Consider the following 27,741-nt stretch of genomic DNA (forward strand, 5'->3'; position numbering starts at 1 on the left):
CTCTACATTGTTAACATACTAGTTAAAGGGTGAATACAATCAATAAGAAAAATGCTAAGATTTTTTTTTTTCAGTTTTTGTGTTGCTTTTTATTTGAGAAATAGTCATCAATATTACGGAAGAATGTTCCCTGGTACAATATTTAAACATCCATTTATCTATTTATATATTCATTCATGTATATGTATTTACATATATATATATTTTAACATTTTATTTTATTTTATTTTATTTTATTTTATTTTTTTAAAGATTTTATTTATTTATTTTAGAGACAGAGCACAAGAGGGGGCAGCAGGAGAGGGAGAAGCAGACTCCCTGCCGAGCAGGGAGCCCGATGCGGGACTCGATCCCGGGACTCCAGGATCATGACCTGAGCCGAAGGCAGTTGCTTAACCAACTGAGCCACCCAGGCGCCCCTAACATTTTATTTTTAAGTAATCTCTACTCCCAATATGGGACAAGATATAAACAGACACACCCCCAAAAAATACAACCATGTCCTAAGATAACATGGAAAAATACTCAGCTCATCTAAATAATAAGCACATAATTAAAACGTTTTTTAAAAAGATTTTATTTATTTATTTGACAGAGGGAGAGACAGCAAGAGAGGGAACACAAGTAGGGCGAGTGGGAGAGGGAGAAGCAGGCTTCCCGCCGAGCAGGGAGCCCAATGTGGGGCTCGATCCCAGGACTCTGGGATCATGACCTGAGCCCAAGGCAGACGCTTAACGACTGAGCCACCCAGGCGCCCCAATTAAAACATTTTAAAATGTATTTTTAAGCTAGTAAACTTGCAAAAACTATAAATAAATGCTAGCGTAAATGAGGGTAAAATGAAAGTCTTTTGAACATTACTTATAAATTAGCATGAGCTAACAAAAGTCAAAATTATGCTTGTCATTTTTATTTTTTATCTTTAACCCTTTCTTTTGAAAAATTTTCAAATTTACAGAGCAGGAAATTTTATGTAATCTTCATCTAGATTTATAATCTTACTTTAATGTTATTAACACCATCATTATCATCATCATCATGGATGAGCATCTAAAAGTCGCAGACATTATACCATTCTGCTGTTTTACCCTAAATACTTGAGTATGTATCCACTAAGAATAAGGATATTCTCTTATGCAACCACAGTGTAAGTATCAAAATTAGAAAATGTAACTTTGATATAATACTGTTATCAAATACATAGTCAAGATGCAGATTTTGCCAATTGCCCCAGTGATAATCTTTATAGTATTTGTTTTTCTTGATCTGAGGTCCAGTCTAGCATCCCTCATTGCCTTTACTTGCTCTGTCTCTGTAGACTCTCTCTCTTTTTTTAAAGATTTATTTATTTATTTCAGGGGTGAGGGGGCAGAGGGAGAGGGAGAGAGAGAATCTCAAGGAGACTGCCTACTGAGCGCGGGGTCCAACGTGTGGCTCGACGTGGGGCTCAATCTCACCACCCTGAAATCATGACCTGAGCCAAAATCAAGAGTCTGATGCTTAACTGACTAAGCCACCCAGGCGCCCCTCTGTAGTCTCTTTTACTCTGAACCCGTTCCTCAGCCTTTCTTTGTCTTTCATGACACTGACATTTTTTAGAGACTGCCTGGTTAGTAGAATGTCCCTTAATTTAAGTCTGTCTACTATCTCCTCATGATTAGATTTATGCATTTTTTGGCAGGAGTCTATAACTTTTGACCTCATACATTCCAGTTCTGGGAATCTGTTAGGAGAAAATAATAGTAAACATGTAAAAGACAGCTTATATGGCTTTCAAGGAGCACACATGTTGGATAACAGTAAAATCGCAGCCCACATGCCCCGAGGCGATGGTGGGTATGCTCTGTCCTTCAGGGGCATTATCTTACCCAACTTCTCAGTAACGTGAGTACCGCCGAGTCTCTTCACTGCCTACCCAACAACTACCCTCCCCTTTGTCCCTCTTTGGGAAGCTCAGGAGAATGAGTCAGAGCAGTTCTAAGCCAACCACGATCACCCACTCCTGTCTCCAGGTATGGTTTTTTTCTTTGGGGAGAAGAAAATAGACTGATGAGGAAGTGGGTTGATGGGGGTGACCTCAGGGAAGTCAGTGAGAGAGCTTAGGTCAGGAATGGGGCAGTGACCAGACCCCTGTGAGGCACTCCAGTGAGAGGCCGAAGGAACCAGACCAGAGCACCAGGCCTGACTTTCTGTCCGTCATAAATCCTCCCTCTTTCTATGCGATGTGACTTTGGGAAATCTGCCTAAATCCTTCTGCAAAGGACTGTGTAGCTCTTCATTCGTGTCCAGTGAGTGTGCTCTGGCTGAGGAAGATGGGGATGGCAATGCCAGATATAGGAGGCCTAATCCCCACCACGATGAGCGCATCCTCTCCTGGACAGTCCTCCTCATGCACCTCCAGGTAGCCAGAGGGATCATCCCCCAAGAGACTGGTGACCTAGATACAGAAACAGCAACCACCGTCTGGTAGGACAAAGTCTGAACTCTTTGACAGGACGGCCATGTTCAGACCCTGCCCACCTCCAAAGCTTCGTTTGTCACCACATCACTCTGCACCCCACAGATCCCCTTGTACTTTTAATTCCCGGGATGGACAATGGCATGTCTGGGCTCCCTGCTTTGGCACACAGTGCTCCCTGTGTCTGCGATGTCCTGAAGACACTTCTCTGCCTGGCAAATGCTTCCTTGTTGTTTAAGACCCAGTCTCCATGTCACTGCGTCAGTTAAGTCATTCTTCCTCAGCGTCAGTCTCTCTGCCAACACCCTCGCCATGAGAATAAATCATTTCCTCTTTGTGTTTCCGCCCTCACCGAGTTTTGGGAAATAGAATGTTCCTGCATTGTCACTGGGAACTCAAGCTTCTTCTTTTCCTTTGTAACGCATCTCGTTCCTAGACCATGAGTTCTGCGAAGTCCAGGAGCAAGTATTGTTCATTGTTTTGCCCTTAGGGTCACTTAGTACAGAGCTTGACGTATGGTCACCCCTTGGTCAATGTTTGGGGAATGAATAAAAAGCATACAGATGATAATGAAGAATGAATTAATGAATTAATGAATTAATCCAAGGTCTTTCTAGTTATAAAATGCTATGGTTTGAATATTCCTATTGAAAATGAAATACCATTGCACGTTGGAATATGGGCTAAATCCTAAATTAAAATACACATATATAAAGCGCACATGTAAAAATATATACACTATGCTTGTATATATATGTTTGTCACCATGATCGTTAAGGGAAAATTTCTTATTCTTTATTCTTTTCTTATTTACAGATTTCTTGTGACAGTATAAGGAATAAAGTGGAGAAAAATAGGAACTCCTATTCTAATGGCTGGCTTTAAATGCCAGCACACAAATCTTTCTGTATTTGTCTTCAATTATAAGACAACAATACAAATATCCACTTGCTTGTAATAATCTATGTGCTGGTTTCATTTCTCCACCCAAAAGATAAAGACAAAACAGAGCTGGAAGATGTGCATACAAAGGCACAGCTGAAATACTCAAGAGAATAAAAAAGATTCTTACTTTCTTCTGAAGGACACGTGAAACTCGATTACTCCCATCTAAGACTATACTTTCAGGGATCATTTCTATAGTTTGTTACTAAGTTCACTTTAACAAATACTTACTGAGGGTGCCTGGGTGGCTCAGTTGGTTAAGCGACTGCCTTTGGCTCAGGTTATGATCCTGGAGTCCTAGGATTGAGTCCCGCATCAGGCTCCCTGCTCAGCAGGGAGTCTGCTTCTCCCTCTGACCCTCCCCCCTCTCATGTTCTCTCTATCTCATTCTCTCTCTCAAATAAATAAATAAAATCTTAAAAGAAAAAAAAGCAAATACTTACTGAGTGTCTGCTCTGCATTCATTTATTCAACAAGTACTTGTCAAACACTTAGTATGCGTCAGGAATTGTTCTAGGCAATACAGATAGAGCAGTGAATAAAACAAAAATCTCTGCACTTATGGAATCATATTCTAGAAGCATGAGGGATCATAAACATAAATAAATTATAGAGTATGTCAGATAGTGATAAAGTCCTTTAGAGAAAAACAAAGTTGGAAATGGAGTTAGAAATGTCAGTAGGGAAGGGGGCATTCCAATGTTAAATAGATGCTCTCAGAAGGTGACAGATGAACAAAATCTTAAATGGTTTGGGGAATAAAGAAGGAGATGTGCAAATGATCACACTTTTCTCTATAGTCCTATGGACCTTAAATTCCACTAGGTTGTGTTCATTGGTAATGACCTACCCTTTCTAGCTAGTTCAAGGTGCTGTCACACTGAAAGACATACTCCTTCAGGTAGAGATGGAAGGTGTAAATTCCATTCAAACTTTGAAAGATCAGGAGAGACTGGCATTTCAGGTGAGGATGGCAGAAAGAATGACACCAGCAAAGAAGGCCCCAGGCCAGGACATCTTCCTTGCTTTGACAGAGAGGTAAGGTTTAGAATTAGTTACATGAAGTGGGACTATAAACCAGTTGAGAGATCACACTTAGTTGTACGGTTATGGGAAGTCACCAAAGTTAACTGAGCAGGGAAAGAAGATGATGAAACAAGCGTCTTAGTCAAACTCATACAATGTTAGAGTTCAGTTCAATTAGAATAAAAAAGAAGTGACAAGCAGGGAGGCCATTAAAAACTTTTTTTTGGTGCTGTTATCCAGACATTGATTGCTGAGAGCTGGGTCAAAAGGGAAGCAGTGAGGGCAATGACACTAAAGAGGAGTGAGGTTTATGAAGCATAAATAACAGAGCTTGGTGGACGATTAGATCCAAAGGGTAAAGAAGAGGAGGAAGTTAGAACTGACACATTCACAGAGTTCAGAGGGAGGCGAGCAGATGGCGTCAGCCTGAGATGGAGGGCTCTGTCAGCCAAGCGCAGGGTGACTGGCTCCGGGTCACACAGTTCATGAAAAGCTGGATCCAGAACACAGGTTTCCTGCTTTTCCCACCCTAGATGACTCCAAGGTTCTAAAATTGGCAAATGGGCAAAGAGGGCCACCAATAGAAATGAGCGATCACAGAGGGATAGCCAGGTTACAAATGGGTACAAGAGGTAGAGAGTGTTTTATATTCGTGGAGTTTGAGGATATTCAAGTGGATGTATTTGGGAGATAGGCATTGATTTAGGATTGGAAATGACTCTGTCCCTTACTAGTTTGTGATCTTGGGCAAATCACTTAACCTCTCTGAGCCTCAGTTTTCCTGGTTGCAAAGTAGGCATAATGTTATCACTTAATGTTTGTAATTAACTAATTAATTAACATTTGTAAAGGCTCCGAACAGGCCCTGGTACAAGGTAAGTGCTATTTGTTAAATAAAATATGAACGACGCAGTGTAAAGAAAGAGGTTGGCTTTTCGGAGAGGTAAGAAGACATAGGGAAAGCTAGATGTCATAATGGACATTACATCTGTTATAGAAGTCAAGAGCCTGGGTGGCTCAGTTGGTTAAGCATCCAACTCTTGATTTCGGCTCCCATCATGATCGCAGGGTCATGAGATGGAGCCCTGAATTGGCTCTGCGCTGGGCATGGAGTCTGCTTAAGATTCTCTCTCCTTCTCCCTCTGCCCCTCCCCCCACTTCCCCACCCTGAGCTCGCTCCCTTTCTCTAAAAAAAAAAAAGCCAAGGGAGGAATTTTATGAAGATGAAAACAAAATCGATGACACAGAGATACAGAGAAAGAGGAAGGCCAAGAGAGGTCATAGGTGTGGAAAGGAGGCTTTCTAGAGTGCTTTTTTTTTTTTTTAAGATTTTATTTATTTGTCAGAGAGAGAGAGAAAGAGCACACAAGCAGGGGGAGTGGCAGGCAGAGCAGGCAGCGGGAGAAACAGACTCCCCACTGAGCGAGGAGCCCAGGACCCTGGGATCATGACCTGAGCCGAAGGCAGGTGCTTAACCGACTGAGCTACCCAGGCGTCCCTAGAGTGCATTTTGGACAGGGCGGGCAGCCAGGAGAGACACCCAACTACAGGGAACTAAAGAAGTAGTGAGAAGCCAGGGATTTAGCAGTGATCTGTGATCTGTGAATGTATCCCAGAGCAGATACATTTTGAAAATAGGCAGTGAATTGTTAAAAGGCTGTTGAGGAAATTTGGAGTCATTTCTAACCATCCAAAAATGGACAGCATGGAGCATAATGCTGGCCTAATCTTTATAATTAGGTATCAAATACTAAGTTGAATGCAGCATGCCCTGGTGTAAGATGGGAGATTTTATGATTCCATTCCCCCTTACCCTGTCCCCCGCCAAAAAAAGTTTTCCTTGATTGCAAATTCTGAAAATCTGAGATACTCTCATTACATTTTATTTGCGTTTGTGTGGAAACTAGAATATTTTTGCTCTGTAGGAACATGTGTGTCACAAACATTCAGAAACTCAAAGGAGCCATATGAAAGGCTGACTTGGTACACAGTAGACTCAAGATTCTGGTGTAAAGAACCGTCTACAAATCACCCATTTGCTCTCAGTTTGAGAAGTCGTCACAGAGTTGTTCTCTCAGCATCTCTTGATCTAAATGTTGGCTTATAGATCCCAGCGCAGTAAATAGACTTAGAATTTGGAAGTCAGAAACTCCACATTACAAAAAGCTTTCTTTTCCTTGGATCTTTTTTCATAGCCTATATAATAACATTGGACTGAAAAACTTTGTCTTATATGCTTAAAGGCATTGATATTTGCAGGGAAAAGTCACCTAACCAGCTCTGAGGAATTACTAAACTAACAGAGCCAGGCAAAGCCAGAGAAAGGAAGGCCAACAAGAAGAGACTTAATTCAGTCCTTAGGAGTTTTACTTACATATTAGGTTGCAAACTACAAACCAGCAGTGCCTGATAGGAACATATGTGACCCTCATATGTGAACTACGTGTGTAATTTAAATTTTCTTTCACGAAGGCCACATTGTAAAGAGGGAAAAACAAACAGGTGAAATTAATTTTAATATTTTATTTGCCTAATATCAAAACTATCATTTTAACATGTAACTAACATTTAAAAAAATCACTAACAGGATATTTTTGCATTATTTTCTCTACACTGTCTTCAAAATCCAATGTGCATTTTACACACTCAGTATATCTCAATGCAGACTAACCATCTGTTCCAATGGTCAATAGTCACACTGGACAGCAGCGTAGCTCTGAACCAAAAATATCCTGCTTCAGTATTTTTTAAAGGGCAAGTTGCCAAACAGAGGTAGAATTTAGAGAATGCTCTATTAGAGCAAAACTCTGAGCAACCAGTAACTTGAAATAAACATGTACTTTCCCACTCCGGTGAGCATTGGGACTTTTCTGATTTTTCTTGAGTTGGGTCTGGGCCTCTTAGCCGACTTCTCATCTGAAACCGAAATAAACAGGGATGCAGCATATTCTTGAATCACAGGAAAGAGGCGTGCAGTGTTTTCCCAGAGAAAAGCATTTATCCTCCTGTTGGGAAAAAAAAAAAAAAAAGAAGAAAGAAAGAAAAAAAATTGAAGGGGGCATTGGGGGATAACTTAATGTTTATTCCTTGGCTGGACTCATTCTATTTAACTCGAGTGCCCCAGGAAGGATGAGGGAGACATCTTTCGCAAAAGTTGGTTTGCACCCTGGTTGGTGGGTGGGCTGGGTGTGTTTTCAAGTCTGCCTCCCCCCCGCACCCCCGGCCCCAGGCTTGGTGCGGACCCTTCAGAAGGCCCAGCGCGGGCACGTGCGGGGCTGGTTGCGCGACCTCGCCGAGCGCGCGGGGCGGGCGGGCAGCGCGTTCCCGCTCCTGCCCTCAGGCGCTGGCAGCCCCGCGGCTCCGGGCAGATGGAGTTTCCGGCCTGGCTCGGCGGTCGCGGAGCCCTCCGGCCGCGTCGCTTCTGCCTGAGGTCAGGGCCCCCGCGGCCGGAGCGCGCCGTCGCTCGGAGCATCCGGGGGGCAGTTCCGCGGCGTGTCCACACCCTCTCGCCCGCCGCTCCCTGCGTGCCGGGCCGGGCGCCGGGTGGCGGGCCGGGCTCGCCGCCGCGGCAGCTCCGAGGCTGGGCCCTCCCCCGCCGTGGCTGCGGCGCCGAAGGTGGAAATGCGGAAGTTTGCAGCCCCACTGACAGCTGCGGCTCGCGCCCCGCTCGGCGTGCGCTGCAGCGGCTCCGCGGCGCGCCGGGCCCCCGCCGTCCGCGCCCCGCGCCCCTAGAGGCGCACGAGCCGCGCGCGGGCCATGGCCACGCTGCCGGGCGCGGAGCGGCGCGCGTTCGCGCTCAAGATCAACAGGTAAGACGCGCCCCGCGGCGCCGCGCAGCCCCGGGCCGGCCGAGCGCCGCGCGGGGGCCGAGTCCCGGGGGCGGCGCGGCGGGGTGCACCTGCGACCCCCGTCCCGCCACCCCGGAGGCGGCCGCGCTGGGGCCGCTGAGCGCGCGACAGTGTCCGTGCGCGCCGGCCTCCGCCCGCGCCTCCGCGACGGTCCCAGCCCGCCCGGGTGTCCCGGGCCACCGGCGTCCCTTCCTGAGCGAGCCTCGGGGCCACCTCCGCGACCCGCGTCGCCCGCGCCGCCCTCGGGGTCTGACAGGTGGCCGCGCCGGGGAGGGCGAAGGGCGCGGGGCGAGCTGTGCTGGGCTCGCCGCGGACTTCCTGATGAAGCGCGCCGGCCTTTGAGACCTGCCGGGAGATGGGCCAAGTCAAGAAGCGGTTGCAGGGCGACTTGTGTTTCCAGGCAGCTGCTGAGCACTTGGGCTGTTCTGAGCAGGGCTCTTTCCCCTCGCGTTGTATTGTCCCCTCCGAAGAAGTTTGGCTCCTGTTGACATCGCTATTTTTATTCCCTGGTCCCAAGGAGCCGTGAAGCGGAAAAAGTGATTTTTTAAAAAATTCTCCATTTAAATAAACAAAAAGGAATGGCCTGTGGCTGGCATTTTTACATTTCTAGCGCTCCGGCGGAGAACTAAGGGCAATGAATCCACCTCCCCGTCCGGTTCCTAGTCCAAATCGCACACGCTCAGTGTGAGCACATTTACTGCTCAAAGTTCTCGCCAGAGGTGCTGCAGCTGCAGTTTTCCCTCCGCTGAAAACTGCTGACAAGTATCGGGGGACATTTTTGTCTTGCCCTGAGAAATCGAGACTGTCCAGTTAAAAGATAACACGAAACTGGTCCCGAAGGCTCAACTTGTTATTCTCCTGTGCCCTCCCTGCTCTAGGACGTGTTATTCTTTTAGCTGAGCCCGTGAGAGGGTAGTTGCACCGTACGTTTTGTGTGCCGAGGGCGTGTGGAGAGGTTGGAGCCAGAAGGCATTAGAAGCCCCGAATAATCAGGTGATAAGCCCCCCACCCCGGCCAGGGCCCACTGGGCTTTATTGCTGTTTGATGTCCACCTGCTGGGTAGCTGTGGGCAAACCATTCCTTGTACCTTACTATTTCTTCATCTTTAAAATGAATTTAATTATTAATGGGCATTGTATATTAATGTTAGAGTACCGAAGGTACTGGTTAAAAGGCATGATGTCCATCAGGAGTCTCCCTATGGGGATTTTATTTTATTTTATTTTATTTTATTTTATTTTATTTTTTTAAAGATTTTATTTATTTATCTGAGACAGAGAGAATGAGAGAGACAGAGAGCTCATGAGAGGGGGGAGGGTCAGAGGGAGAAGCAGGCTCCCTGCCGAGCAGGGAGCCCGATGTGGGACTTGATCCCGGGACTCCAGGATCATGACCTGAGCCGAAGGCAGTCGCTTAACCAACTGAGCCACCCAGGCGCCCGGGATTTTATTTTATTTTATATTTATTTATTTATTTATTTTTATTTATTTAGCATTAGGGTTCATGGCTGTTGCAAGCCAGAAGGGGCAATGAATTCGTTTGGGGAGTATGGGAATCAAACTGAAGTGAGCAATGGGTGTACCACTTGCCAGGGCTACTGCTCTTCGGGCCCTGTGAATTTTAGCTCAGGAAGCATGGCTGGGACAGAAAGATGTTCGAGACTGTGGGGTTTGGTGGAGTTGATCTGGGGAGAGCAGCGGGACCTGCACTAATCCTGTATGCACTCTTGAAAGTAGTCGTGGGGTTGGTGTGGCCTGAGGGTTAAGAATAAAGGCCCTGGCTAGAATTAGGACCTGCTTGCAGATTGGCCCCCTGCTACACACTGTGGGGCCCTGGGCCTGTTATTTAACCTTTGTAAACTTTGGTTTCTTTATATGTCAAATGGGATAAATCATAGGACCTACTTCTTCTGACCGTTGGGAAGATTGAGGGAAATAGGTGCCTATAGCGTGTGGCTCAGAATAAGTGTTAAGTGTTAGCGGTCCTCATCGACCTTGCCATCAGCTTCATCACTGTCCCTATCATCGTTTTTGAGAGCCTAAGGAAGAAGGGTAGGAGAGGAAGCTGCAGTTAGAGAGCACTTTGGGCTGGGTCCACCAGCCGTAGGTTGGAGCTGCTGGGGCGGATGTTCTCCCTCATGTGACTTCCATCCCTTTGCTGAGATCACCAGACACACCCAGTGGAACAGAGTGTGTGATGCAATCTGAACAAGAAGAGCCCCCATTCAAGTTAAGTATAAAAGGTTCCCTAATCCTCAGGCAAGAAAAAGGATCGGATATTCCTATTTGGGGGGGGGGGGGTTCTGCTTTCCCTTTGGAAGCATTTGTGTCTTAGGTGAAAGAGTTATACCAAGGAGCTTAGCAGAAAGTATTGTTCAAAGGAGTGGATTTAGTAAGGACATACCTGGTATTAGCATCATATTAAAACTCACCATTCATTGAACACTTACTCTGTCCCAGACACTGTGATATGCTTCATGGATTATATCACTAAATCCTTACAAAAATCTTAGGAGACTCACATGAAATCTCATATAGAAGGACAGTGAAGCTTGGAGATGTAGTTTGCAAAAGGCCATGCAATTTGTTAAAGGCCAAGCAAGAGTAGCAGAGATTACAAACTACTCCAAAGTCTGTGCTCTTAATTGGGCATGTGCTATTTTGATGCACGAGCCTTAATAATTTCCTTTGAAAGCAAGCAGGGAATGACTTTAAAAAAAAAAAATTCTCATCTCAGTAGCCGCACTGGCAAACTTCTGTGTTCTGATCGGTGTTTAAACCACCAATGTGACATTTTGCAGTTTTGCAGTTGGAAAAGAAAATGTTTTCCCTTGCACGCCCCAGTGTTGAAATATGGCCCTAAAGTACATTTAGCATGGGTTCCCATTTTTTCCATTTTTTCACCTTTCTACTCAGAATAAGACGAACTATCCCTTGAAAATGTTTGTGGGGGTAAAATCAGCGTGCTTCCTATTACGGAAATATTCAAATCAGATATATTAAAATTTTTCTTTGTAAAGAGCTCAGTTCTGCCCGCACCAACCTCAGGAAAGAGTGAGCTGACTAACTCACAGTGGGAAAAGAGTGTCCCCCACTGTTCCCAAATTCTGCGGCTTTCTCCAAGTAACATTGCTCAGTTTAGGGGCAGGGCCAAAGCAAAACAGGAACCTGGGAATGCCCACCAGTGCCCATCCCCCACGATTGCCCTGGCTCTCCCATGCTCTGAAGAGGCCTAAATTCCCATATGTTGGAAATCCACATGTTGGAAGAGTCCCATCCTATAGGACTTTTTGTTTTGTTTTGGGGACAAAGTGTAATTGTATGATGTAATCGTGTGACTTGTTACAGTTAAACGTTTCTCTAGAACCCACCTCTCAGGGAGATACAGGGGAAAAGATCCTCCACTGAAGTTTTCTGAGCTGGGGAAGTAAAATTTAATTTCGCATAAGTTTCATGTACTCATCTTTGTTTCAGTGTAATTGTCGCTGACTTCCTGTGCACAAAAGGACTAGATTGAATTAAGAAATTCATGGTAATGTTTGCATTTGGGATTTCAGACACTGCTGCTTTAAGTGTCATAATACAGTCCTTGTATGAGCACCAAGTCTGATCAACTACCTTTCTTTCTTACTGGCATTTAGTGCTTTCATAGATTATAAAAATTATTACTAATATTCTGAAAATTCATTAAGGGAAGTCTTGGTTTCTTTCACACACAAAATAGATATAGAATTTAGCACATATTAAAGTAAAATAAGGACTCTGGGTAAAGAGAGCAAAAGTCAGAAGGCGGAAAAAACATAAATGATCTTCTGGACACTCAGGATTGAAAGGAATAAATAATAATAGCTTATGCTTATAACATGGCTACTGTATGGCAGTCTAAATCTTTGCACGTTATAACTCATTTACCCCTATGAAGTATGAACAATTATTACCTCCATTTTACACACGGAGAAACTGAGCACGGAGAAGTCCTAAAAATTGTCCAAAGTCACAAAATAGCTAACAAAGGGCAGAGCTGGGGTTCAGATGGAGGCAGCCTAGCTTCAAAATCCTCTCCTTTAATCTCTATACCATGCTGTCGTCTCAGTTTTATATTAAGATAACAGGAAAATAAGTAACGTTTATTGACTGTTCACCACGTGCCAAACATTGCGCTAAGAACTTTATATATCTACATTGCATTGTTGTAGAAAAGGGACAAAATGTTAAGCAAAATAATCATCATTACAGAGTGATTTTATGGAAGATAAAAACAAGGAGCTGAGAAAACAGATTGCATTTAAGAATCCCAATAATTTTGGGCATTAGGACTAGAACAAGATGAAGGTATAGAGATCTTCCTGAGAAGTATTTGCTATTTTGTCTATGAAGATGATGCAGGCATAGAAATTTATGTATAAATGTGTGTCAGCAGTGAAACTAAACTAAATCTTTAGTAGTGATGGCAGAGCAGGATGTTGGTGCTTTCTGGAATTGCTTCATTTGTTGAACGTGTTCTAGACCAACAACCAATAGACAAGGCTTTAGGCAATCAAACTCAGGAATTTTGGTCTTTCACATTCCAAATCATTTTCTTCCAGATTCTTGGGACAGCTCTCCTTGACTTTGGGCGTCAAGTGCAAATGAAAGAACCTTCTGCCAGGGTGAAATTTTCTTCATTTGGAGTTCTCTGAGCTCTGACAGTTCACATGCATGTGTGGAGCTAATGTTCACTTCTACATGGAAGATAGATGTATAATTGCGTCATATGGTTACCTGTGGAAAGCAAATATAATTGCATCATGTGGTTACCTGGGGAGAGAGAGAGAACTCAAGGGACGAGGTCTCCCATCTCAGCTCCCCAGACAGAGCTAGTGATGGAATGGGGTGATGTTATGAGCTCCCCATCTTTCTGTCCTCTTGTTTAACAGGGACCTTGAGGAGGCAGGGGTGTGACGCTCAGACTTCTTGCTGAGGAAGGGTAAGAAACAGGAGGCCTGGGGCGCCTGGGTGGCTCAGTTGGTTAAGCATCTGCCTTTGGCTCAGGTCATGATCTCAGGGTCCTGGGATCGAGCCCCGCCTTGGGCTCCCTGCTCAGTGGGGAGCCTGCTTCTCCCTCTACCCCTCCCCCCTGCTTGTGATCTCTCTCTCTGATAAATAAAATGTTAAAAAAAAAAGAAAGAAACAGGAGGCCTTAATTTTTTTCAGTGGCAAACAATCAGGTGCTTATTCCTGTTTTGGTCAATAGGAAAATGTTAAAACAAAATGTACTATCGCAGTTCCCACAAGGGTCTAGTCTAATTTATTAGCAACCAGCAGCCGCAAGGGTTCTCTAGGGTCCAGGGAAATGCATGCGTTTCTATGGTTGTGGTAAGTGTGGTCCCTCTGCTTCTGGAACTCACGCTGTAGTGGTGCAGCTGGCTGTTTGGACAACTTGGGGACACACAGAATAAAAACAGGCTGATCTCTCTGAAAGTATGTATGAAGGCATCTGTATGCCGGGGTTCCGTGAGATCAAACAAATTGGTAAAGTTGGCACAGGATACTGTGTCCCACTGCATTCAGATCAAATGCAGGACTAAAAAAGCAGGATTGGTGGTGTCAGAAAGAGTTTCCCCTGCCCTCTGTTCTTTTCATCCGTGTTCAACGTGAGAAATAGGAAACAAGTAAGCAAAAATGTCGACCACCTATAAATTACAGCTCAACATTTGCATGTATAGCCTTCCATTTTCACAAAAATAAGATCTTATTGGATATGCTGCTTTGGGGTTTGTTTTGTTAATTTTAAATATTATGAACAACTCTCCATGTCAATCACTGTAGATCTACATTGTAATTGAGGTAAGGCTCTGTAAAATTGCATTGATTGCATATACAATGATTAGTTGAATTCATTTTCTGTTATTGTGCCCCTCCGATTTCCCCCCCTTCATTCTTCCCCTCCAGCTACCTTCTTCTTTTTTTTTTTCTTAACATATATTGCATTATTTGTTTCAGAGGTACAGATCTGAGATTCAACAGTCTTGCACAATTCACAGCGCTTACCAGAGCACATACCCTCCCCAGTGTCTATCACCCAGTCACCCCATCCCTCCCACCCCACCCCCCACTCCAGCAACCCTCAGTTTGTTTCCTGAGATTAAGAATTTCTCATATCAGTAAAGTCATATGATACATGTCTTTCTCTGTTTGACTTATTTCGCTCAGCATAATACCCTCCAGTTGCATCCACATCGTTGCAAATGGCAAGATCTCATTCCTTTTGATGGCTGCATAATATTCCATTGTATATATATACCACTTCTTCTTTATCCATTCATCTGTCGATGGACATCTTGGCTCTTTCCACAGTTTGGCTATTGTGGACATTGCTGCTATAAACATTGGGGTGCACGTACCCTTTCGGATCCCTACTTTTGTATCTTTGGGGTAAATACCCAGTAGTGCAATTGCTGGGCCATAGGGTAGCTCTATTTTCAACTTTTTGAGGAACCTCCATACTGTTTTCCAGAGTGGCTGCACCAGCTTGCATTCCCACCAACAGTGTAGGAGGGTTCCCCTTTCTCTGCATCCCCACCACCATCTGTCATTTCCTGACTTGTTAATTTTAGCCATTCTGACTGGTGTGAGGTGGTATCTCATTGAGGTTTTGATTTGGATTTCCCTGATGCCGAGCGATATTGAGCACTTTTTCATGTGTCTGTTGGCCATTTGGATGTCTTCTTTGGAAAAATGTCTGTTCATGTCTTCTGCCCATTTCTTGATTGGATTCTTTGTTCTTTGGGTGTTGAGTTTGATCAGTTCTTTATAGATTTTGGATACTAGCCCTTTATCTGATATGTCATTTGCAGATATCTTCTCCCATTCTGTCAGTTGTCTTTTGGTTTTGTTGACTGTTTCCTTTGCTTTGCAAAAGCTTTTTATCTTGATGAAGTCCCAATAGTTCATTTTTGCCCTTGTTTCCCTTGCCTTTGGCGATGTTTCTAGGAAGAAGTGTTTCTAGGAAGAAGTTGCTGCGGCTGAGGTCGAAGAGGTTGCTGCCTGTGTTCTCCTTTAGGATTTTGATGGACTCCTGTCTCACATTGAGGTCTTTCAACCATTTGGAGTCTATATTTGTGTGTGGTGTAAGGAAATGGTCCAGTTTCATTCTTCTGCATGTGGCTATCCAGTTTTCCCCACACCATTTGTTGAAGAGACTGTCTTTTTTCCATTGGACATTCTTTCCTGCTTTGTCAAAGATGAGTTGACCATAGAGTTGAGGGTCCATTTCTGGGCTCTCTATTCTGTTCCATTGATCTATGTGTCTGTTTTTGTGCCAGGACCATACTGTCTTGATGATGACAGCTTTGTAATAGAGCTGGAAGTCTGGAATTGTGATGCCGTCGGCTTTGCTTTTCTTTTTCAACATTCCTCTGGCTATGTGGGGTCTTTTCTGGTTCCATACAAATTTTAGGATGATTTGTTCCATTTCTTTGAAAAAAGTGGATGGTATTTTGATGGGGATGGCATTGAATGTGTAGATTGCTCTAGGTAGCATGGACATCTTCACAATATTTGTTCTTCCAATCCATGAGCATGGAACGTTTTTCCATTTCTTTGTGTCTTCCTCAATTTCTTTCATGAGTATCTTATATGAGTATTTTATAGTTTTCTGAGTACAGATCCTTTGCCTCTTTGGTTAGATTTATTCCTAGGTATCTTATGGTTTTGGGTGCAATTGTAAATGGGATCGGCTCCTTAATTTCTCTTTCTTCTGTCTTGTTGTTGGTGTATAGGAATGCCACTGACTTCTGTGCATTGATTTTGTATCCTGCCACTTTACTGAATTCCTGTATGAGTTCTAGCAGTTTTGGGGTGGAGTTTTTGGGGTTTTCCACATAGAGTATCATATCATCTGCAAAGAGTGAGAGTTTGACTTCTTCTTTGCCGATTTGGATGCCTTTTATTTCTTTTTGTTGTCTGATTGCTGTGGCTAGGACTTCTAATACTATGTTGAATAGCAGTGGTGATAGTGGACATCCCTGCCGCCCCGCTGGGTTATATCATTCTTTTAAATCTTTATTTGCAAGCTTGACCCCTGCTCTTAAATGTCTCTTACCTCTTCCTGTTTAGCTTCTCTGCCAGATCCCTGCGTGACCTCTGAAGTCATGCTTCAGAAATTAAAATGGTCATACATTTCTCCTTTTTCCTTTGCCCGATAGACAACTAAAGATGGTGGTAACCTCCATCTTCCTTGCTTTCTGCCTTTATTCATTGAATAGGTGGGTTAACGATGAAGGTGGATTGTTCTAGCAACTTAATTCTTTCTTGATTCTCTTTAGTTGTCACACTTTCACTCACTCTTTGCTTTCACAATCTAATCTAATCTACCTGTCCTTTGCATAAACTCTTGCTCTTTGAAATGGAATGGCATGTCGGAATCAGAATCCCTGTCTCTCACAAACAAGATCCAGATGATGTAATTCACTGTGTTTTCCCTTGGATCCGGGTATACATAGACTGGACTTCTTTCACACTTTTTTGGGTCCCTCTGGCTCTGGGATTGGCTTTATGTTTGTACAACATGTTAGTGTCACTCTGCTTAGAAACCTTGAGGCTTCACAAGCACTCTTATCATTCAAAGGATAAAGTTTATTGTTCTTCCTATGCAAGAGGTTAAAGGTAAAAATAGCAAACAGGTTACCTAATGGTATTCAGGCTAAACTGGAACTAGAGTAAGAAATGCAGAACTGTAAAGTAATCAACTTTTTTCTCCCATCTGTTGACTTTCTGGTGTGTGGATAAGTTAGGAGGCTTGCAAATCCTAGGCTCATAAGTTTGAGAGTGAGAATACACTCCAGCTAATGAGGGTTACTCTGTTCTGAGCACTGCACCAGGTCCTGGAAATACAAAGACAAAAAGTCATGGCCTTGTCTGCAAGGGGCAAGGACATTAACCCAAGATTATGGACTGTGAAAGGAGGGAGACTTCATTTGCCTCCTAACCCTGCCTTTTGGGCATTGTACCTTTAAAGTGGTCCTTTTGGCTTCGTGCTGCTTATTCTAAGGATCCTAGCAGTATCCAGAACATTCTTGGAGATCCTTTTAGAATTGCTCTCAGAGTTTGGGGGACATTTATTTTAAAAAATAAGCTCAGTGGCATGAAATCTTTTTCCCCTGGGGGAGAATCTGCTTTTTTTCTTACTTGGAAAGTTTCAAAAATATAGTAAATACAGATAGATGGTAACATGGCAGGTACCTGAGAGCCTGCTGAGCAGAATGAACAAATGTGATCATTTGGTCACTTTTTTTTTTTTTTAATAGGCTCCACACGGGGCTCCATCTCATGACCCCGAGATCATGACCTGAGCCAAGACCAAGCATCAGACGCTTAACCAACTGAGCCACCCAGGCGCCCCAACATTTGGACACTTGTGTCTTAGATATTTCTAAATGAAAAAAGAGAACATTACAGATAAATTTGAAATCCCCATATTCTGCTCCTTCAGAGGTCAGCACTACCACCAAGTTGTACTTTTAGTGTGTGTGTGTGTGTGTGTGTTTGTGTGTGCGTGTGCGCACGCACATATCCATAAATGATACACTGTATGGTTTCTGGAATGAGCCAAAGTCATTAGCATTTAATCAAGTCTGTTAAATTAGGTAGTATCAGTTTGAGTTAATGAGAAGATATGACTTTAAAATCATGGAGCTGGTTTTTAGCGGCCTCTTCAAGTGGCTCTGAAAGCAGTTGCCAAGAAGAACCCCCAAAGATGATTTCAGGAAGCCAGCTCTATCAGCATAGACTGCATGGCCCTTCTTGTGTGAAATTATAAAAAAAACAAAAAACAAAAAACCCAGCAACAGGTATTTAGATGTGTACAATCTGGTCATGCTTTTTTTAATCACTCCTTACGTTATAGTCACATTACCTATTTCCTGGAAAAGCCCGGAAACTAAAACAAAAAAAAATTTTTTTTTGTCTCTATCAGATGAATGTACCCGCGATTTGCGTTTGACCTGAGATAAGGAGTTGAGTTGATAACATGTTTATTTTTAAATAATGTTATTTTTTAAAGATATTACTTTTTAAATTTCTTTGAGAGACAGGGAGAGCATGAGCAGGGTTAGGGGCAGAGGGAGAGGGAGAAGCAGACTCCCTGCTGAGCAGGGAGCCCGATGTGGGGCTCGATCCCAGGACCCTGAGATCATGACCTGAGCCGAAGGCAGATGCTTAACCAACTGAGCCACCCAGGAGCCCCAATAATATGGTTTTTAAAGCATAAAATAAAGATTCTGCCTCATTGCCCAGACATTTGATTGGAGAAAGTCTGTAGATTAGCACAAGAGGGTATGGTGTTTGCTAAGAAGGATGTGGTTCTCCTGGCGTGGGTGTAACTGAATGGTTGGGCTGGATTCTCCCGTTTGAACAGGGAGATGTAGTCCCCTGTTGCACCACACCCCCCATGAGAGAAAGTGGGAAGAATGGCCACAGATAGTAGGGCTGTCCTCCAAATCCCTGCTCTGCCTTGCTGCGACACAGGGCAAGAGTCCACACACAGCAGACCCCTTCTGTGGTTTGAGTTGTTTGAGTTGTCTGCATTCGGTTCTTGGCGCCGTACTTGAGAACTCAAGAGAAGTTAAGTTCTCACCAAGAAGATAACCCCCCGGGGTCCCGGGTCATTGGGGAATCCAACCAGAGCTGCCTGCGGGGTGCCAGTCAGCAGGCACCGATTTATACCAGCATGACGGCCCATTTTCCCTTATGCTCGCAGAAGAAGGCAGGCTCAAAGTCCACTAAAAATGTACCATCTCCTGCTTCAAGGCAGCGGTGGCCATCTGGTCTCTGCGGGAACAGGATTGTCGCCTCCCTGTTGTCGTTCTCACTGGTTTGCTTCACCTGCTAGTATTGTCCTCTTTCATTCCAAATCACTGTCTGCTTTCACAATATCCCTTTAGAAAGGGTATCCACTTTTTCTGTTGTATATATCCACTGTAACTGTTGTATATTACCTGTTGTATACCAATCACTTTATTCAACTCACAAGAATTTTTTTTGATTGCCTGTAACTTTCTCTAGGCAGTATGAGAGGGGGAAAAAACAACAACCAGTGTCTGCCCCCCAGAATTCAGCGGGAGGGAGCAGGTTGACTAAGAGAACAGAGGAGATGGAGTTTGTGTGGCTGGGTGAGGGTTAGGGCAGGATTGTTGACAGAAGGCACAGGGAGGGGAGCAACAGATGAAACTGTTATAATGGGAAGAGTAACTAGCTGTGTGCAGAATGGGTGGGGTAGGGGGAGTTCTGTGAGATGGATCAGGAGGCGGCTGCAGTCATCCCCATTGTGAGGTGATGAGGTCTGGGGATTAGGCTGGAGTCACAAGAAGAAAAGTGACTGTGGCCACAGATACTTCAAAGGGAATCAACTGGATTTGAGAAGCACCTCAATAATTGTTCATTTGCTCTTCTCATGAACATTGACTGTAGTCTGCTGTGTACCTGCAGAGTTCTAAGGGCCAAGGATAGAGCTGTGAGCAAGACAGTCTAGGTTCTTGTTCTAAAAGAAGTCATTTTCCAGGGTCGCCTGGGTGGTTCAGTTGGTTAAGCGACCGACTCTTAGTTTCGGCTTGGGTTGTGATCTCAGGGTCATGAGATCGAGCCTTGCATCAGCTCTACGCTCAGCCTAGAGTCTGCTTGAGATTCTCTTTTCCTCTCCCCTCCCCCTCCCCCTACTCCTGTGCTCTCTCTCTCTCTCTCTCTCAATAAAATAAATAAAACCTTTAACAAAAAATGTAAGTCATTTTCCAGTGGGAAGATAATAAAGTAAACCAGGAAAGAAACAAGGAAATATCAGATAAAATAAGAGCCATGCAGAGAATGTACAAGGGTCATGTGGAGAGTGTGGATACTTCAAAAGAATGGACGAGGAAGGCATCCCTGAGTGGGTCGGTGACTGGGGCTGGGACTGGTTGGGGGAATTAGCAAGTGCTGTGGCTGGAGTAAGTCTGGTGTGTTGGAAGAAAAGAAAGAGCCAGCATGTCTGGAGTAGAGTGGATGAAGGGAGAGTGGTAGAGATGAGGAGAAAAGTTGGCAGCAATCAAATCCTTATAAGCCATGGGAAAAGTTGAAATGTTATTCTAAGTGCAATGGGAAGGATTCTGGAACAGAGGCATGACTTGATTGACATCCCAAAAGAGATGACACCAAGATTTCCATTCTGGGGTTTAAAAGTGCACTCTGGCTTCCCCACAGAGAAGCAAAGAGTGGAAGCAAGGAAAATAATGGGGAGGTAGTCAGGTTCCAGATGGGTGGTGGTGGCAGCTGGGACTGCAGGGGGGAGGGGCAGTCAGGTCTGAGCTACAACTTGGAGATTGAGCGGATGGATTAGATGTGGGCTGGGGACAGTGGGAGAAAAAGAGAAATCGCCATGTCTCTGGGGTTGGAGTTCTGGGTGGAGATGGGTGCTTTTCACAGAGATTGAAAAGAGTGGACGAGGAGCAGCCTTTTAGGGTGAATCAAGAGTTTAGTTGGGGGCATATTAAGTCTAAGATGCATATTAGAAATGCAAGTGGAATTTCCTACTATGTAGTTTTATTTAGGAATCTGAGACTCGGGAGAGAGGTCAGAGCTGGATATTTAAATTTGCAAGTCATTGCCATGCTATTTTTCAAAACAGAAGAAAAGAAAATACTGAAATTATCTTGATAAGATTTTGACAGCCACAAAGCTGTATGTATGGTCTGAAATCATTCTTATTGAAAAACAAATATGTATATATCTCCCTGTAGAGTTAATGGATCAATACATATGGTAAGGAGGGGACCAGAAGGACATATGTGAACATGTTATCAGTGTTATACCTGGGTAGTTGTATTCCTGATGATTTTTGTTTCCTGGCATGTGAAGCGTGTGTATGTATGTATGTATGTGGGTATATTTCCCACATTTTCTTCAAAATTTTGTAATTAGGAAAGGTGAGATTTATAAAAGAGATAACACCAAGATTTCCATTCTGAGGAAACTGGATAAAGATGGTGCCAGTGAGTAATTGTGAAAACTTGAAATCTGAGTAAGTTTTGGGAGGGTGATTTAAACTTCTCTTGTAGAGTTTTTGTTTAAGAGAATGGAGTAGGCTGCACAGTGATGGATAGTTACTCCTTCCCTGTGAGAGGATTTTACTTTTCACCTTACTGAAGGTGATGTGGTCACTTCGAGGTGAAGCTTTAAGAGCCATGTCAGCTTTTCCCTGTTCTGTACGATCAGCAATGTTCCAGATGGGTCTGTAGCCTGCGCCCTGGAGTAAAGACAGTTAGGGGAGAGCCACACTTGCTCTCTGGTGGTCTTTGTTTTTATAAGCCGCTAAGATTTTTGGATTATTTGTTATCACTGCATAACCAAGCCCACTCTGATTGATACAGAGAAGCATAAACTATACAACATTTCCATGGGGTAGCTTGAGATATAGGTTTGGAACTTGAATGAGAGGTCAGGAAGGAACATATTAATTAGGAAGTCATCAATGAAGGTGGGAAAGTGTAGTGGGAAGAGGAAAATCATGGGACCAGGGCATGAGCCACTGCCAGTTGGTGTAAGAGGGAAAAGCTGCAAAAAGAGAGGAAGAAGAATTTGGCCCAGATGTGGCAGATAGGGTAGTGCTAGAAAAGCAAGCTAACAGGGCAATTCGAAAGGTCCGGGGACAAAGAAAGAGCCATTGGATCTGCTTTGCTGGTGGTCAGTGTAAACGTCTAAAACAGCAGTTTTAGTGGATTTGTGGGGAAGGAAGTCAGATTTCATAGGGTTATGGGGGGAGTCAGTGCAGAGGAAATGGAGGAAGCTGGTAGAGACCACTCCTTTAGAAAGTTTGGATGAGGCAGAAGAGAAAGTGGGACATCGGTAACCAGAAGGTTCTAACAAAGCTTTGACCTTTACACAGATTTAACATGCCATGCTGGCCAGAGCATGCTCTGATCTGAGAGGGAAAGCGCATGTATGTTTCATTCCCATAAAATAAGTCTTACACATGGATAAAGATATGACCCGATACTGTCCGATTTATAACAAATTTTGCTTTGCGCCACCGTTGGGACCCTTGACAATAAATAAAATATTCTTCTTATCTGTTTTCTTCTGCGGAGATTCTGAAACTCTCAACACTGTCATGTGTTATCTTTCAGAACTGATAATCCTTTCTATTTTATTATCTTTATGTGTTTGAAGTACAAAAATTATAGGAAGGAACACCAGTATCGGTTATATTTTGCTGCCTAACAAACCACCTGTTGTGGGTCGAATCGTGTCTCTCCCCAAAGATTCCTAAGCCCTGGTACCTGCAAATGTCATCTTGTTTTAGAAAGAGGGTCTTTGCAGATGTAAGTTAAGATGAGGTCATACTGCATTAAAGTGGGCGCTAAGTCTAATCAGCGGCATCCTTAGAAGAAGAGCCACAGAGCCACGGACACACATAGAAAAGAGGCCACGTGAAGACAGAGGCAGAGACCGGAGTTACGCCACCACGATCCAGGGAACACGAAGTTGGCCAGCAACCACCAGAAAGTAGGGAATCAAGGAAGGAGTCTTCCCTAGAGCGTCAGGGCTGGAGCGTGGTCCTGCCGACACCTTGAATTTGGACTTCCGGCCTCCAGAACAGTGAGGGAATAAATACCACTGGGTCTGTAGTGATGTGCTATGGCAGCCTGGGAAACTAGTATGTTACCCCAAAGCTTATTGACTTAAAGCAACAGCAGTTTATTATTTCTCATGATTCTATGGGTTGACAAGTCGGGTTGGGCTCAGTGGGGCAGCCCTGCTGGTCTTGCTGTGGTCGTCCATGTGGCTGCAATTATCCGATGGCTCAGTTGAAATGGGATGTCTACGCTGGCCTCACTCGCAAGTTCAGGACCTTGGTGCTGTTCTCCCGCTTCACTTGGCCCCATATCCTCCAGGACTCTAGCTCGGTATTCCTTCTGTGGTCGAGGGAACTTTCTACCAGGAGGAGCATGGAAGCCACAAGGCTCCTTGAGGCTTGCTTTAGAGCTTATACAACATTCCTTCCCCCACATTCATTGGTTCAAACAAGTTACAAGGCAACCGAGCTTTAATGGGTGGGAAAATAGACCCAATCTCTTGATGGGAGGAGTTGCAGAATATTTGGCCATTTTAATCTCAGTACAGCACCGAAGAAAGCAAGCCATCGTATTCCAGTTTCAACTTCATGGATTTAAGCAGAAGGTCTTGTCGTTCCCTGCTCCGATCACAGTACCCGTTTTACTGGCAGGGAAACTGAGAACAGATGAAATGGACTCCTTCATAGTTACCAATGAGTCATGCTTTGTGAGACACTTTTTTGGCCCATGGAAGCCAGCTATATGTCTGGAAGAGCTAATTGCAGTCCTGCCTGGAGGCAGGTGAATGAACTTATATAACTTCTTGGGTTTCTCTTAAATACCATAATTACACCGATGGAGTTGAGATGGCAGAGCTGTCTGGTCCAGAGACGAAGCAGCGGTGTGAGGGTATTATGGAGACAAGGTGCTTGGAAATTCCTATGTGTCACTCCAAGGAGCAGGATTTGAGGCTAAATTAAATGACTGGGAAAAGGGTCAGCGAGCACTTTATCCTCAAGAGTTACCCTATGGGCTTAGAGATTCGGTAATGCTATGGTCCAGTGTAAGTCCTGGGCTGGGAAGAATTAAAGTGAGTAGAAGAAGAGAATACAGGGCGCCTGGGTGGCTCCAGTTGGTTAAGCGACTGCCTTCGGCTCGGGTCATGATCCTGGAGTCCCGGGATCGAGTCCCGCATCGGGCTCCCTGCTCAGCAGGGGGTCTGCTTCTCCCTCTGACCTTCCTCCCTCTCGTGCTCTCTGTCTCTCATTCTCTCTCTCAAATAAATAAATAAAATCTTTAAAAAAAAAAAAAAAGAAGAGAATACAGCAAGGAAGGCAGAAAGACCAGCCTGAAATGAAGATACAAGACATGGGTTGTGTCAGAAGGGTCACCCTTCAGTAAGCTAGGATTGCTTTTAGCAGCTGCAGGGAAGAGACAACCCCGCAAAACAGTGGCTTCAGCAGATGGGGAGTTTGTCTTACGTAACAGGAATTCCAGTGGTTGGCAACCCACACTTGGTAGGAGAGCCCAAAATGCCACCAGAGACCTCGTGTCTTTGTGTCCCATCATCCTTGGTGCGTGGTTCTCATGCTCATGGTCATAAGGTGGCTCTTGAAACTACGCACTGGAAAAACCTTGAAGACAGGAAGAAGACAGAAGGCCAAAGAGGCACGTCGGCTAACGTTGCTCCCCTTTAAGGAACTTTTCCAAAAACTGGAAACTGGACATTTGCTATATATCACATTTGGTCAGATCCCTCTACCTACAAGGAAGGTTGGTAAATACAGTTTTTATTGGGCCAGCACATTGCCACCTCCAACAAAACCTGGGTTGAGCTAGAAGGAAGGGGATAATGGCTATTGATAGGCGACCAGCGGTCTCTGCCATAGCCCCCCCAAATTGCGGTGGGCATGAAACAGTGACAGAACTTCCATTGTAGCATCATGCCACCTCCGACCCATTAATACTCATATCAGATTCAGGCTCATCAAACTCCAGAATCCTAATGAGGAGGGAAGATCCAGGCCTAATGATCTAGGCCTCATGAGGAGGGATATCTGGGCTTATAGGTCCAGTATGAATCTGGGTAAAAGAGCTGTCATAACAAATAATCCCAAAATCTCAGTGGAATAACCCAACAAACATTTATTTTATGTTCATGCCACAGACTGATACAGATCAGGTGGCTCTCCTCTAAGCAGTGACTTTGGACCCCAGGCAGCTTCAACCTTATGGCTCTGCCATCTTGTAATTGTTAGGTTACTTTGGCATCATTCAGCCAATGGCCAAGAAGAAGAGACTGAAAGACTTTGTAGCCCATTATTAAATACCTCAACTCAAAAGTGGTACGCATCAACTTCTGCTCACGTTACATGATGAGAACTACTTACAAGGTCCACTGATAGGCAAGGAGGGTTGGTGAATACGGTTCTTGTCTGGCAGTCACTTTCCAGCAACAAATCCTCCCTGGGAATGGGGAGCATGAATCTTTGGGGGGTCAGCTAACCATCTGTGCCACACAGGGTCCCAGTCACAAAGGAGGGGCCGTTAACCAAATGTCAGTCAACATACAGATAGGCCTGGTTTGCTGTGCTGTTGGCAGATAGATGAAAACTCTGTGGTCTAAGTCACAGGGGATATGGGTGTGGAGACTACCAAGGAAGCAATATCTAAATGTGTATAGCTGAAACACCTAAGATTCTAGATGGAGATGCTAAGAATACAAGGCATACCTATCCTTTAAGGTAGGGTGGCTGATAGTAGAAAAACAAAACAACTTAAAATCTCATTGAAATTGAGGACTCTAGAAGTGCCATGTGAAAGTTAATCTTCATTCTAGAGACCCCACAGATTGGTAAGGAGCCAAGTTGCTCAGCCATATTTTTTTTTTCCCCAGAGAACAAGCATTTAAAAAGCATTTGAGGAAAAACCAGAAGATTAAGATATTTTTAAACAGCTTTTGAGTGATTAAATCAGAATTTTTTATTTGACGGGAAACAAGATGTTATCTAAGAGAAAGAAGCATTCTAAAACATTCACTCCCACTTGAGGGGTAACCTTGTAATGGTCCCACCTCCCCTCTGTGACAGAATTTTGATGAGAAAGCTGAGTCACTTTGCTTTTCGTGACTGGTTTACTTTGGGTCTGAGGAATCCTCTTGTTTTATTTGCCTTTTAATCATTTTAATAGTCTGTGACATCAATCTTCTCATTCATATTATCATTTGTAGTGATAAACAATTCAGAGAGCCCTCACTACAGGGAGAAGAGAGTAGAGACCTTCCAGTCAGAAACTTGAGGCCAACAAGTCCGATTCCGGTCGCCCTCCACTGATTCTCAGTGGGAGCATCTTGTGCAAGTTCTTTAATTTCCCTGAGTCTTAAGTTTTTCCATCTGTAAGACAGAATAATGCCCATGTCACTGGGTCAAATGATACAATCTCTATGAAAATGCTGCGTAAGTCAAAGAGCACAACACACATAGTAATGAAACATTTGTGAAATGCAAACGAGTGCCACGTTTCTGTGCTTAGTCAACGTGTCCTATGTAACGGACCTGGAACCAGGTCTCCCGCTAGGAAGGTGCTCGGAAAAGAAAACTAAGAATAAATACGGACAAAGTAAAAAAACACTGAACATGAGGGATAGAGAAATGTTAAAAGCAGTGACCGCAACAACATAAAGTAAGGTTTCAACTCATTTACAGAGCCTGTCCGTCAGAACACGCAGGCACGTGCCCACGTGCACACACACACACATACACACCACATACATCATAGTTCACTCAAAAGGAAAGAGACGTAAAGGCCAAGGGGAAATTTGGACCTTCAATTTCCCCATGACCTCACATTTTCTGAAAACTGAAAGAGATGGTAGGCACACACTGTTGCCTTTTCCAAAAAGTAACTTCTGTGGAAAACTGTGGCAGTTCTGAAAGTCTGCAGGGGGAACTTGGTAGAGCCACTTAGATAATGCATATCATGTGATCACCAGGGATGCTTATATGAGAGATGGGGAAGAAATGTGGGAACGCAGAGCCATTCGGGAGAAGAAGGGGTTCATCCTGAAGACAAGCAGCTAGAGTTACAGACTGGAGACAACAGACCTGTTTCCTAGACTTTCCTTAAGTGACAAATGGCTTCTTATTACAAAAGCTATATGTGTGAATTATAGAAAAAGCAGGAATGCATGTGAAGCAGAAATTTTTAAGATAAAAATTATTTCTAGGGGCGTCTGGGTGGCTTAGCCGGTTAAGTGTCTGACTCTTGATTTTGGCTCAGGTCTTGATCTCAGGGTCATGAGATTCAGCCCCCACGTTGGGCTCCGCGCTAAGAGTGGAGCCTGTTTAAGATTCTCTCTCACTCTGCCCCTTCCCTCTCCCTGCTTGCGCTCTCTCTAAAACAAACAAATAAATAATTTCTAGTTCTTTGACCAAAAGTTTATCACTTTTAACAGCTTGATATATATATATTTTTCAGACTCACACACATACATGCATGTTTTCTACAAAATTGGAAGCAGACTTATAGACTGTTTTGTAACCTGCTTTTTAATTTAAAAATATAGTATGAACAACTTTTCATGTCACTAAATATTCTTGCATGACATTTTTAAATGAATGCATAACATTTCATTGTGAGGATTGTAATTTTTTTTTCATCTTGAATGATTCTTCAGTATAAATGCTGGAAATTGAACCACAGACTCAAAGGTTATTCAGTGATTTATATAGCTGCCCAGTTGTCTTTCTGGAGTGTTGCGTGACATTTGTCTTCAGAATGAGATTTTAAAATACTTGAAAGATGTTCAAATAGGTACAAACAGGTAAGGCCAATCTTTTATAGACATCTTCAAGAAAAAAATCAACCTCAAAAGATTGAACTGCAACCATTATTGTGATTGA

At 43.9% G+C, this 27,741-nt stretch overlaps 1 protein-coding gene and 1 pseudogene across 1 annotated transcript in view; both read left to right on the plus strand.

The window, feature by feature from the left end:
* The first annotated feature begins 3,570 nt into the window (after positions 1-3,570).
* On the plus strand, positions 3,571-3,657 carry LOC118026408 (annotated as a pseudogene).
* A 4,513-nt stretch (positions 3,658-8,170) lies between these two features.
* Positions 8,171-27,741, plus strand: part of DOCK8 (dedicator of cytokinesis 8) — a 227,664-nt gene continuing 208,093 nt past the window's right edge. Inside the window, exon 1 of the mRNA XM_035029106.1 lies at positions 8,171-8,238. Within this exon, the coding sequence (XP_034884997.1) occupies positions 8,186-8,238 (53 nt within the window). The 5' untranslated portion in view covers positions 8,171-8,185. The remainder of the gene's footprint in view (positions 8,239-27,741) is intronic.

The sequence above is a fragment of the Mirounga leonina genome, unplaced genomic scaffold, assembly GCF_011800145.1.
Source record: "Mirounga leonina isolate KUSES-001 unplaced genomic scaffold, KU_Mleo_1.0 Mir_224, whole genome shotgun sequence".
NCBI classification, from domain to species: domain Eukaryota; kingdom Metazoa; phylum Chordata; class Mammalia; order Carnivora; family Phocidae; genus Mirounga; species Mirounga leonina.